Here is a 12,920-nt window from a genome sequence, read left to right as displayed (position 1 = left end):
AATTTAAAAAACCACTGGAATTAACAAGGTCAGAAAGATAGCAGAATACAAGATTAATTTATAAAATATAGAATAAATAAAACCAATTGTATGTATTTCCAATGAACAATCCAAAAAAGAAATTAAGAAGCCATCTCCAGGGCTTCCCCCATGGTGCAGTGGTTAAAGAATCCACCTGCCAATGCAGGAGACAGGAGTTTGATCCCTGTTCTGGGAAGATCCCACATGCCACAGGACAGCTAAGTCACAGCTACTGAGCCTGTGCTTTAGAGCCCAGGATCCGAAACTACCAAAACCCGCGTGTCACAACTACTGAAGCCCACGGGCCAAAAAGTCCATGCTCTGTAACGAGAGGCCACCGAAGTGAGAAGCCTGCACACCACAACGAGAGAGCAGGCTCCACTCGCCGCAACTACAGAAAAGCCCTTGCAGCAATGAAGACTCAGCACAACCAAAATAAAAATAAAAACCACTTCCATTCAATATCATCAAAATAAAATACTTAGGAATAAACTTAACAAAAGTGGGGTAAAACTTACACTCTAAAAATTAGCTTTGCTGAAAGATTTTTTTTTTAATTGAAACAGAGGAGGAAATATCACATGTTCATGGATCAGGAGACAAGATACTGTTAAGATGGCAATACACCCAGGGTTGATGTAAAGATTCAACACCATGTCTGTCAGAATTCCAGCCTCTTCTTCGAAGGAATTGACAAGCTGATCCTAAAATTCATATGGAAATGCAAGGGAACCAGAAACACCGAAAAAATCTTGCAAAAGAAGGACAAAGTGACAGGAACCACAGTGCCCATTTAAAAAATTTGTTGCAAAAAAAAAAAATTTATTGCATAGAAAGTAATCAAGTCGGTGTAGAGTGTGGTACTGGCACAAAAAGATATGGATCAATGGAACAGAACAGAGGGGAGTCTGGAAATAACCCCATTTCTATGGTAAACTGATACTCCACACGAGTGACAAGACCACTCAGTGGGGAAAGGAGTCTTCTCAAGGAATGCTACTGGGACAATCAGACAGTCACATGCAAAAGAATGAAGTTGGACCCTTACCTCACACCATATACAAAAATTAACTCTAAATGGAGTAAAGACCTAAATGTAAGAGGTAAAACTAAAAAAAAATCTTTAAAGACAGCATAGGGATTGTCTTATATTTGGGCTGCTAAAACAAACAGACAAAAACTACTTCACAGACTGGGCAGCTTATAAACTACAGACATTTGTTTCTCATAGTTCTGGAGGCTGGAAGTCTGAGATTAGGGTGCCAGCACGGTTGAGTGAGGACTCTGTCCTTAACTTGCAGAGTTCTCACCATACTCTCCAGAGGAGGCAATGGCAAGCCACTCCAGTGCTCTTGCCCGGAAAATCCCACGAATGGCAGGGCCTGGGAGGCTGCAGTCGCGAAGAGCCTAACACGACTGCAGCGACTCAGCAGCAGCAGCACCACACTCTCACATTGCATTAGGCTAACCAAAAAAGTTTCTGCATTTTCAGTACGATGTTAAGGAAAAACTCAAATGAACCTTTTGGCCAAGCCAACTGAAGGGGCCAGGAAGCTCTGTGCGGTCTCTTTCACAAAAAGCACTAATCCCACCCACAAGTGGACGGTGGACCTGCCCGTGTTCAACTGAGGAATGAGTTCCAACCCTCAGAATCAATTCCAGCGGCCAAGGCCCCTCCCTTCAGGGCTGTGGGCGCGAGGAGCACAGACTGCTATCTGGAGATGAGACAGCAAAGACAGAAGGCGCAAAGGAAACCCATGCAGCAAAGGACGAAGCAGAGCTCTCCTGTCAGAGGGGAGCGCAGCGTCGCCAGGCGGCCCTCTGAGGATCGCCACGCTTAACTCAGCCCATCAAGTTTGTACTTTTGATAATTTACTTGAGTTGTATCATTGTATAGCTCTGCTGAGCCTTGGAGATCTAGTCAGAATGCATTAAAATGTGGTATATTTTACATAAAGTGTATTATAGCTTTAAAACTTAGCTGCATAAATTCATACATGGAAGAGTCAAAACCCTAAGAATTATTAGCACATTTTAAGACAAGTGACGATGACAGAGGATGAGATGGTTGGATGGCATCACCAGCTCGATCGATGCACATGAGTCTGGCAAGCTCCGGTGATGAACAGGTGAGGCCTGGTGTGCTGCAGCCCATGGGGTCGCAGAGAGTCGGACAGGACCGAGTGGCTGAGCTGAGCTGAAGACAAGTGACATCATGTTAAACAGACACGGCAATAAAACAGTCACAGCAGACAGGGACACTGAGCATTATGCTCCATCAGATTAATCCAGAATGTCAGTATTCATCAAAACACTACAAATACAGTAAAAGTCGCTCAGTCGTGTTCACCTCTTTGTTCAACTATACAGTCCATGGAATTCTCCAGGCCAGAATACTGGAATGGGTAGCCTTGCCTTTCTCAAGGGGATCGTCCCAACCCAGGGATTGAAACCAGGTCTCTCGCATTGCAGGCAGATTCTTTACCAGCTGAGCCACAAGGGAAGCCCATGTGGTATCCACTCAAGGTAGCAGATATTAAGTTTCCAGTTATCTCACTGAAATCTCTATTCTAGAGAGTTTTAAAAGTCAAATACAGCTGTGTTAGCTACAATTCCATTAGATGAGTGCATATAACAGATGACTTCCCCAACCTCCAAATGACTAATTCTCTTCCCGTGGAATACAGTGACTTGCTTCCCAAATGAAAAAGGGTAGAAGTGGCGATGAGCGTCTTCCGAGGAGAGATCATGAAAAGGAGCTCTCTGGGGAGAGCTGACCAGCCATGATGCGGGGAGGACCGAGGCCTCTGCAGGGGAAATGAGCCTTCGCCCCCCAGCTCTCCCCACCACATGCAGCAGCACCAAGGTGGCAGCTGGGTGTGGCTGGAAGCAGACCCCCAGCCCCGACTGAGATCCTGACCGCGACCCTGGGAGGCCCTGAGCCAGAACTGCCCACCATGCCCATTCCTCCACTCCTAACTCACAGGAAGTATAAGATAAATATTTACTGATTTACTGACAGAAAGTGAAGAGGAACTAGAGCCTCTTGATGAGGGTGAGAAAGCAGAGTGAAAAAAGTGGCTTTAAAATTCAACATTCAAAAATGAAGATCGTGGCATCCGATCCCATCACTTCATGGCAAACAGATGGGTAAACAGTGGAAACAGCGACAGATTTTATTTTTATGGGCTCCAGAATCATTGTGGATGGTGACTGCAGCCATGAAATTAAAAGACTCTTGCTCCTTGGAAGAAGAGCTGTGACGAACCTAGAGAGCATTAAAAAGCAGAGACCTCACCTTGCTGACAGAGGTCCATATCACCAAAGCTGCGGTTCTTCCAGTAGTCACGTACAGACGTGAGAGGTGGGCCATAAAGAAGGGTGAGCGCTGAAGAACTGTGGTGTTGGAGAAGACTCTTGAGGGCCCCTTGGACTGCAAAGGAGATCAAGCCAGTCAATCCTAAAGGAGATCAGTCCTGGGTGTTCATTGGAAGGATTGATGCTGAAGCTGAAGATAACATTTTGGCCACCTGATGTGAAGAGCTGACTCACTGGAAAAGACCCTGATGCTGGGAAGATTGAGAGCAGGAGAAGAGGGCAGCAAGGGATGAGATGGTTGGATGGCACCGCCAACTGAATGAATATGAATTTGAGCAAACTCCAGGAGACAGTGAAGGACAGAGAAGCCTGGTGTGCTGCAGTCCACGGGGTTGCAGAGTCAGACATGACTTAGTGACTGAATAACAGTTAGTATTTTAAGTCACGAAGTTGTAGGGCATTTATTACACAGCAATAGGTTAATATAACAGCAAAGAAATGAAGAAAAACAAGGTAACAGAAAACTTTGTAGGAGTCATTTAGTCTAGGAAAGGAATGACGGGAATGTGAAGACCACCTAAAAACATCTTCCTTCCAGAACTGGAGCATCAAGAGCACAGTAAAGCCACAGGGAAACTCCTTTCCTAGGCTGTTAGTAGGTACTTTAACAATTAACTTTAAACCAAAAACATACACAATATGATTCTCACAACTGTTGGGTAAAACAAACCAAAATATAAAACCAGGCAAACATGTTAGAAGTCGGGGGTGAAGGGTTGAGTAGGGGCTGAAAGGAAGAATGCAGCAGGCTTCTGGAGGGCCATCACTTCAGTTTCTTGATCTGGGTACTAATTATCCAGTTAGTGAAAACTTATTGGGCTGAACAGTTAAAGATATGTACACCTGGGTAAATGTATATGTCAACAAAACATTTTTTGAAGATAAAATACTATTATTGCTATTAGGAATAATAACCCATAATTAGTGCTTTTCTTCAACTACAGGTCTCTCATAAAAAAAAATCTGACCACCATAAAACAACTAGGCAGTTTCACTATATGCATTAAAACAATAAAAAAAAAAAAAATCCAGGGCTTCCCAGGAGGCTCAGTGGTAAAGAACCACCTGCCAAAGCAGGAGACACAGGTTCAACCCCTGGTCCAGGAAGATCCCACGTGCCACAACTACTGAAGCCCGTGCGCCCTAGAGCCCCCGCTCTGCAACGAGAGAAGCTGCCGCAGTAAGGAGTCAGTGCACCAAAACAGAGAGAAGCCTGAGCGGCAACGAAGACCCAGTACAGCCAAAAATAACTGAAAAGGAAAAAATCCAGTTCGTACTAACTCCAGAAGCAAAGAGAAGAACGCTTTCCAGGCAGACAATCCCAAAACCCCTCGGGGGAGAAAGGACCTGTCCCGAACCCCAACTGCTCACAGGAAGGCCGGCCGCTCCCACCTCCCGGCACACACCCTCCTCTGACCACTCAGTCTCTGCTCCCTTAAGTGACAGTGGGGGACCTGAGGGCAGCGCCCGCCTTCTCCCTGCAGGGAGGCAGTAAGCCTCATCTGCAAGGCCGCCTGAGGCAAGTGCAGCTAAGAGACACAGGCTGGGACTGAGGAGAATGGCAGGCCTCCCAAAGTCACCTGTGGGGTTATGAGGATGGCAGCACAGATGAACTCGTGTCGCTGCGTGTCTGACTCTCTGCGACCCCATGGACTGTAGCCCACCAGGCTTCTCTGTCCATGGAATTTCCCAGGCAAGAATACTGGAGTGGGTTGCCATTTCCTTCTCCAGGAGATCTTTCCAACCAGGGATGGAACCCACATCTCCTGCACTGGCAAGTGGATGCTTTACCACTGAGCCACCAGGGAAGCCCAGCTTCTATACTGACTCTTAAAAAAAAAAAAAAAAAAATATATATATATATATAGATATATATAGATATATATGGAAGACATTAAACCACATCTCCCTGTGTCACCCCACATGGACCACACCCTGGCAACATATGAACTCTAGTCTGACTAACTAGAAAATTCATCATGAATACTTCTAAAATCCATTTAAAACTTACAGAATAAAAATAAAACATTCCTGTGAAGCTAACACAACACCTGTAGGTCAGCTGAACTTCAATTTTAAAAGTAAATAAAATGCTTTAAAAAAAAATGCTCTTTAACTTTCAGTGTTTGATGTTAATTAACAATGGTGATACTAGATGACCATATAAGAAGTAATTTTACTACTGTCTGTGCACAAAGGGAAAATACACATATGTGTATACACAAAGACTTTTAATTGTAAGCTCCCTATAGTATTTATTAAAGGTTCCTCTGAGGTAACGGTTTTGTTTTATTCATATTTTCATCCCAGCAACTGCTTAAGACACTCTTTATTGAGTTGCATCCATTTCTGCCCCCAAATATTTAGTGCTGACGGATAGCACACCAAACGCAAGACTCACGGAAACAAGCTCTCCCCTTCACGCACATTAGAATGGCAACTATCAAAAAACCAGAAAAACAGTATTGACGAGGATGTGGAAAAACTGGAACCCCTCTGCACTGCTGGTAGGAATGTGTAATAGTGAAGCTGCTTTAAAAAAAAAAAAAAAACAAAAAACGCAGGAGGACTTCCCTGGTGGTTCAATGGGTAAGACTCTTGCTCCCAATGCAGGGGGACCAGGTTTAATCCTTGGTCAGGTAACTAGATCCAACATGTCACAATTAAGAGTTCACATGCCTTGCCACTGAAGATTCTGCACAGCCAAAAAAATAAATACCTTTTAAAGAAAAAGAAAAAAGAGCCCACAGCCTGACCTACAGCTGAGCATCTGAGAAACACCTGAGATAATGTCTATCCTACTGGCTTTCCGATGATGGACCCCACAAGAAGTGAAAGAGAAAAGAGAAGCAAAAAGGGGAGAAAGGGCATCTCAGGGTTAGGCAGGTGAGTAGGCAGAGCAGGCTGGAGGCCTGGGAGGCAGCTCTAGATCTAGTCTGCTGGGGAATTGGTTGTTTCTTACTTAGTAGGAGTGTTAATGTAAGAGGAGGAATACATTACAGATGGTTCCTTGGAAAACGTAACCTGGATGCTCTACATGAGAATCTTTTTATAAATACTTGAAAATTGAGAGCATACAGATTAAATTCATGGGAATGGCTTATCAGTTATAGCTAACCACCAGCAGCACATTATCAGGGATATTACTAATATCAAACTTTGTTGTCCTTGCACTGAAAACCGTTTAGAAACTGTGGATTTTCTGTTGCTCATCTAAGCTGGCGTTCTCACATCTTTGAGCTTCAAAAAGCATAAAAGGGACATCTTCATGAGAAGTTAAATTGCCAGTTAAGGAAAGCCAGGACTCTGGATCCAGACGTGCTCCAGGTCTCGAGTCTCTCCAGCTGATACACACGACTGCCGGCCCTGCCTCTCCAGCAGGCAGCACTACCACCAGCAAGTCCCAGGGGAGCAGGAGGGCGCGCTCAGCAGAGGCAACCAGTGCCGGTTTGCGGAGGAGACGCACCTGAGCGGAAGGAGGACTTCAACAGGGCCCAGGGCTTCTTGGGGGAACACTGCCCGAGTCTCCCCAGGATGGTCCTCTGGTGCAGGCCGTTCAGCACTCCTGCCTCCACCATATACACACCGAAGGTCAGTAATGCCCCCCAACCAACCTAACAGCCAAAATCAAAACAAAACCCACATGCAATTTAAAATGCTGCTGGAGAAGGGTTGTAAAAACCACAGGCACTGAATATCCTGACATAAGCAGAAAGATGAGAGGGAAAGCACAGCAGGCAGAGAAAGCATGAGAGACAAGGGAACACAAATGCAATGAGGGACTGGCAGGAAAGGGCATCCTCTAACGACTTTTACCTACAGAGTCAAGTCTGAGCTCAGGAAACAGCAGCCTTCAGAATCTGCCTCAACTCCAAGCTTTCTCTCGATGGCGCCCAACCGACACGCCGCCTTCGTAGACAACTCCAGGCCTTCCTAACCTGATGTACTGATTTCACACCTCAGTCTTTGCATGTGCCATCTACCTTGATTTTTTTTTTTTTTTAGTTCTACCACTTTATTGCTACCAACCCATCTCCCCCCACCCTCGTGCACACATGCTCAGTCATGCAATCCCATGGACTTCAGCCCGCCAGACTCCTCTGTCCATGGGCTTTTCCAGGCAAGAGTACTGGAGTGGGTTGCCATTTCCTTCTCCAGGTACCTTGATTTAGAATGCACTCTTCAAAGCGAACGCTCAGCCAGCCATCAACACCCAGTCAAGCTTGTGAAGCCATACCAAGTCCCTCATCACTCGGGCCTTCTTTCCTCCCCAGAGCGCTGCACGCTGCACGCACTCCTTCTGCACGGCACTGGTACTCTCTCTGTATTACGCCCAACTCCACCCACTATCTGAACTAAGAGCTACTACAGGGCTGGGACCATGTGAATCCTGGCATATAACAGGTGGCTCAGTAGAAGTTTTCTAGTGAATGACCTTGCAAGAAAGGTTTTTTTAAAAGGCTGAAACGTGACACAAGTAAAAAGCAGACAACAGATATTTTCTGTTACTGTCAACTTGAATCTTTGGTTGAGTATCACTTAGGAATAGACAGATGAGGATGCTCTATCACTTGCGAGCTGGGTGTCCATGGGCAAGTTAACTAACCTCTGTGTCTCAAATTCCCCCTTATTCAAAGTAACCACCTCTGCACTGTGGTTGTGAGGATTTATCAGTGTCTTAAAAAAAAGCAAAATGCAACAAAGTGTTGACTAAACAGGAGATCTATTAGTCTGCCTTCATCACAAAAACCATAGGACAGGATACTACACAAGCAGGAATGTGATCACAATGAAATTTTGGTTGGAACCACCTGGGGGGTTTTTGTTTGTTAAGGTTTCACATTTTTATGACTAAGCCAAAACACTAGCGCAGAAAGTCACAAAGAAAAATCATCATTTTCCCAATAAAACAGGTCCAGCTGTTCAGATGGCAGTGATGTTCAGAATGACATGGTAAGATGCAAGCGACCTTGACACAGCATAAACTGGCGTGCCACCTCATGTGGTGGCTCCTTACAGACCCAGCTTCGTGGTTCTCCAGTGTCTTCTCTTGGAGTTGTACCTGATTTGATCATCAGTTTTCACTTGAATTCATTGGGGAATGGGAAAACTCTGCTTTTGTTCTTTGGCTGGAATCACTTGATTCTGAAAGTCTTAGGAGAAGACACAGTGAAGAGCAAACTCAACCACACACAGGATGGTGGGGAAGAGGGGAGAGCCCATCTGTCAGGAGAGCTGAAAGCCAACAAATCCAACAGCTTCTCTTCCAGCTGCATGGCGTTCTCTACCATATTCAAAACAGTTCTTAGTGACCACGACCTTCGCGGGCTCCTCTGAGAGTGCACACTACAGTCCTCTGGCCTCTGACCACGCTTCCTCTGTCCTTTTCTGAAATTTGCCCTCTAAAGACACCTAAAGTCAAGCATTCCTTTGGCTCAGCTCTCACATTTTTTTCTCATCTTGTCCACTCTCGAGGCTTCAATTCGTATCACTATGGAGATGATTCCACGGCCTCTCAGTCACATTCAGCAAGTATTTCAAATTGAACTTACCCAAAACACTTATCTTACTTAAGACGATTAAGCAAAGAGCTTCAATTCTCCTCTTTCATACCACTTTTTTCTTTTTTCCTGATTCTTATACCTCTCACCACTCCTCAGCTTCCTCTTCTGCTCATCTCTTAAAAGGACTCGTTTGCTAGGGTTACCTTGTTGGTCTTTCTATCTCACTGCTTCTTAACCTTTCTGGGATAATCAAGCCTTTGAAAATCTAATGTTCTGCGTTGTTTACTAAAAAGATAAAGATACAGAACACATGCATGCCACCTCACCCATGACCTCCAATGAGAATCTGTCATCCACTCGAGACTGTCACTGACACAAATTTTCACCTCCAATTTCTCCTTCCCTCTTGTTTTCAAGATGCCTTCTGGATATAGCTTACATGGCCTACTGCATCACAAACTTAACAAGTCCAAACCAGAAATCACCATTTCTCCTTAACAAACCTCCTCTGCTGATGGTATTCCTTCTCTCATAAGGGCACCACCATCCTCCCAGGCTCCCACGCTAGAAGACTTGAAATTAACAACTATGGCCATGCCGTATTACCAAGTCTGCCCTCAGAAATCGCTCTCAAATCCAATCCCACCTCTCTCAGCCTCTTACCCTTCAAGACCTCATAGTCCTTTGCTTCATCCCACACCTGCCATGATCAGAAGTCTACCACTCTTCTGACAAGAGTTCCATTACTGATTCTATCTTTGTAAAGGCTCTCATCTCCATCTGCTATCGTCCTCGCCTGCTATATTACTTTACCTCTAGAAGGTTACAATAGCCTCACTGATTCCCCACCCATTTTTCGCCCAGTTATTTCCACCAGTGTTGACCCCTCCAAGTTCCAAAACTGACCATGTGCCTACCTCTTTTCAAAAACACTGATGCATCTTCAGTGTGCAAATACACAACCAAACCCGGGTCTGCCTTTAGCATCTTCTGCAGTCTGGCACCTAAATACTTTGCCAGGATTAGATTCCACAGCTCAGATTGTCAGTTTCAGCTATTATCTTTCTTTAAAAAAAAAAACACAAACATATGGAACGCTTCATGAATTTGCGTGTCATCCTTGATTAGGGGCCATGCTAATCTCTGTATGTTCCAATTTTAGTATGTGTACTGCCGAAGCGAGCTATTATCTTTCTATCAAAATCACACTCACTCTTAAAGGCCCAATTCAAACGCCACTCTTCATCTTTACGTCTTCTACATGAGGATTAGGAAAAGGACTCTGCACAGAAAAGGCAAATTCCTAAGAAATTGATTTAGGAAATGAAAGGGAAAAAAAAAACAACAACCAACTTTTTCCTGAAAATCCTTAAATCTTTCTGGAAGCTGTTTTTTTAAAAAAAATATTACTATTCAAATACTTACATTTCAATCAAGAAACCCTCCTTAAACCCAGCATTGTTAACCAACATTAAAGGCTAATAATGTACAATGTAGATTAAATTATTAAGTAAATATCAACCTGAAAATAAAAAGGTATAATCTAGACCCACGATTCTAATTCCAGTAGAATCTGTACATGGATCTTAAGAAAGGAACATCAAAGTAAGAAGACTTAATGCTTCACCTGATAAGAAACTGAGGTCAAATAAGTCTACAGCAGTGATAGAAAGCTATCAGACCTAAATCAGCTTCAGATTAGTAAAAAAAATTCTTATCAGATTAAAAAAAAACAACTTTCAACTGAAATGTCATAAAACTATTTTTAGTAGTTAGTAGTTATTTTAAAGGGCTGGAAGATGTGATGGGCAATTCTGAACCTCTCACAGAGGTATGTGTTCACCAGCATACCTCCCAGCAGGTGCAAAAGCAATGAGATGTATCACAGAAGCATTGCTGCGGGCAGTACATTCTGCCATGTTCTAGGACCTTATTTCTTTTAAGCCTGACCTAATTCAAATTTTCTCTTCACTCCTAAGCCTCTGAGTTCATGTTAATTTTCAGTTGCACATAGTGAAGCATTCTGCTCCCCAAAAGAATGAACATACTCAAGATTAATTGAAAGACTTTAATTGAAAATCTTTTTTGAAAAAATGTTAATACTTGGCAAAAATTGCCCTTTATAGCATTTCTAAAACTATGATCATTCAAATTTGAGTACATTTTTGAAACAGAAATGTTTGTAACAGTAGAACAAGATAAAATCCTAACATTAATCATTACACTAAGAAAGGGCTCAGAAGGTAAAGAATCCACCTACAAGCAGGAGACCCAGGTTCGATCCCTGGGACGGGCAGATCCCCTGGAGAACGGAATGGCAACCCACTCCACTGTTCTTGCCTGAAGAATTCCATGGACAGAGGAGGCTGGTGGGCTACAGTCCATGGACTCACAAAGAGTCGGCACGACTAAGCAAGTCACACACACACAAGATAAGCGGGGTGTAAAGAAAAGAACCGCAGCAACTGAAACAGGACCTCGGTGCAGGATCCCAAGCCTGACTCTAGTTGCACGACTTTAGGAACTAGCTTCGCCGGGAAATACTTTCTCGTTTGAAGGGTGTCATCACCTTTTCCCCCCTCCAGATGGCTGCTCAGATAAAATGAGATAATGGACCTGACACAGCACCTACCACGGAGGGCTCAACAAATACTAGCTTCCTTCGTTCAACAGAAAAGACATGCTCCCGAGAAGATTTAGGTGTGAGGCTGTCTACACTCGCACAAGTCTTCACCAGCACAAAACACGGCAGCTGGCTGGTTCCAGTGAAAAGCCAGAACCCCTTTCCACGAACGTTTCTGAGGACACACTGGATGAGGAGAGAGCCTGCATGTGACCCTGGAGGGCGCCATTAGAACAGAGCTGCACACACACACACGACGACCACTAAAATTTCCAGGAATTGAGGTTCAAACGTCTGGAGCCTTTAACGCTGGTAGGAGAGCTCAGGCCGCGCGGAGAAAAAGCAAGTCAGATTGGGCCCAGCTCCGGATGACTACTCTAATGAAACAGGAGCGCGACGCGGGCTCATCCTACTGAGGCGCTAGCAGCGCGGCACTAAAACCCGTTTCGATCCTGGAAAGAATCCACCACGAACGCCCGCTCGCAAGCCTGCGTAGGAGAGACCCCGGCGTCGCGGAGGGCACCTCACGAAGGCCGCAGGCGACGGGAGGAAAAGACCAAGGGATGAGGTCGGGGCTGTGCACACCCGCCGCGGCGAGCGTCCGAAGGAATTCGCGTCCGCGCTGAGTGCACCCGGGCGGAGGGGGCGCCTCGGGGGCCCAGCCCCCGCCCCCCGCCCGAGTCCCCCATGGCGCGCAGACGGCAGCGCTGCCCGGGGGGCCGCGGCGCGGGCGAGGCCGCGGCGGCTCCCCCGCCAGGCCCGGGCGGGCGCGGCGGCCTGCGGGGAGCGGACACACTCACCACACCATGCCGTAGGCGCCCTCGCCGATGTACGAGAGATTGGTGTAGCGCGGCCCCACGTCGAACACCTGCCCGCGGACCATCTCCGGGCCCGCGCCCGCCGCCGCCGCCGCCGCCATGTTGGCTGCCGGGCCGCCGCCGCCGCCGCGCTGCGCTCGACGCTCCGCGGCCGCCGCTTGGCCTACGCCGCGCCTCCCGGGGGACCGGGCCGCCGCAGCTGCCGCCGCTGGCCGGGAAGGAGAAGGGAGGCCGCCGCTCGGGAGAGCCGGGGAGCCACCCGCCGCTCGGACCGACTGTCTGCCTGCCTGCCTGCCTGCCTGACTGACTGACGGGCGGGCCGGAGGGCGAGCAGAGGGAGGGGCGCGCGCCGAGGAGGGCGTCGGGGCGGGCCCGGGCGACGTGCTCGCGGATTGGCTCCCTGCGCGCAGGGGGCGGGGCATGCGGCCGGCGGAAGAGGCGCGCTGGGGGCGGGGCATGGCGGCCGGCGCGGCGGGGCCACAGACGCTTGAAGAGTTGGGGGCGGAGCGGAGGCGCCCCCGCCCCCACTTCCCCAGCCAGGCGCTGGGGACTCGGACGTCGTACCCGAAGGCCGCG

General features: G+C 46.9%; 1 protein-coding gene and 1 pseudogene across 1 annotated transcript in view; both read right to left on the bottom strand.

The window, feature by feature from the left end:
* MAPK1 (mitogen-activated protein kinase 1) overlaps window positions 1–12,670 on the bottom strand; it is a 56,195-nt gene extending 43,525 nt beyond the window's left edge. The window contains exon 1 of the mRNA XM_070475708.1: window positions 12,327–12,670. Within this exon, the coding sequence (XP_070331809.1) occupies window positions 12,327–12,445 (119 nt within the window). The 5' untranslated portion in view covers window positions 12,446–12,670. The remainder of the gene's footprint in view (window positions 1–12,326) is intronic.
* On the bottom strand, window positions 9,987–10,087 carry LOC139037883 (U6 spliceosomal RNA; annotated as a pseudogene).
* Window positions 12,671–12,920: the final 250 nt, after the last annotated feature.

Source organism: Odocoileus virginianus, chromosome 12 (assembly GCF_023699985.2).
Source record: "Odocoileus virginianus isolate 20LAN1187 ecotype Illinois chromosome 12, Ovbor_1.2, whole genome shotgun sequence".
Classification (NCBI taxonomy): domain Eukaryota; kingdom Metazoa; phylum Chordata; class Mammalia; order Artiodactyla; family Cervidae; genus Odocoileus; species Odocoileus virginianus.
This window is presented reverse-complemented; position numbering and strand designations above follow the sequence as displayed.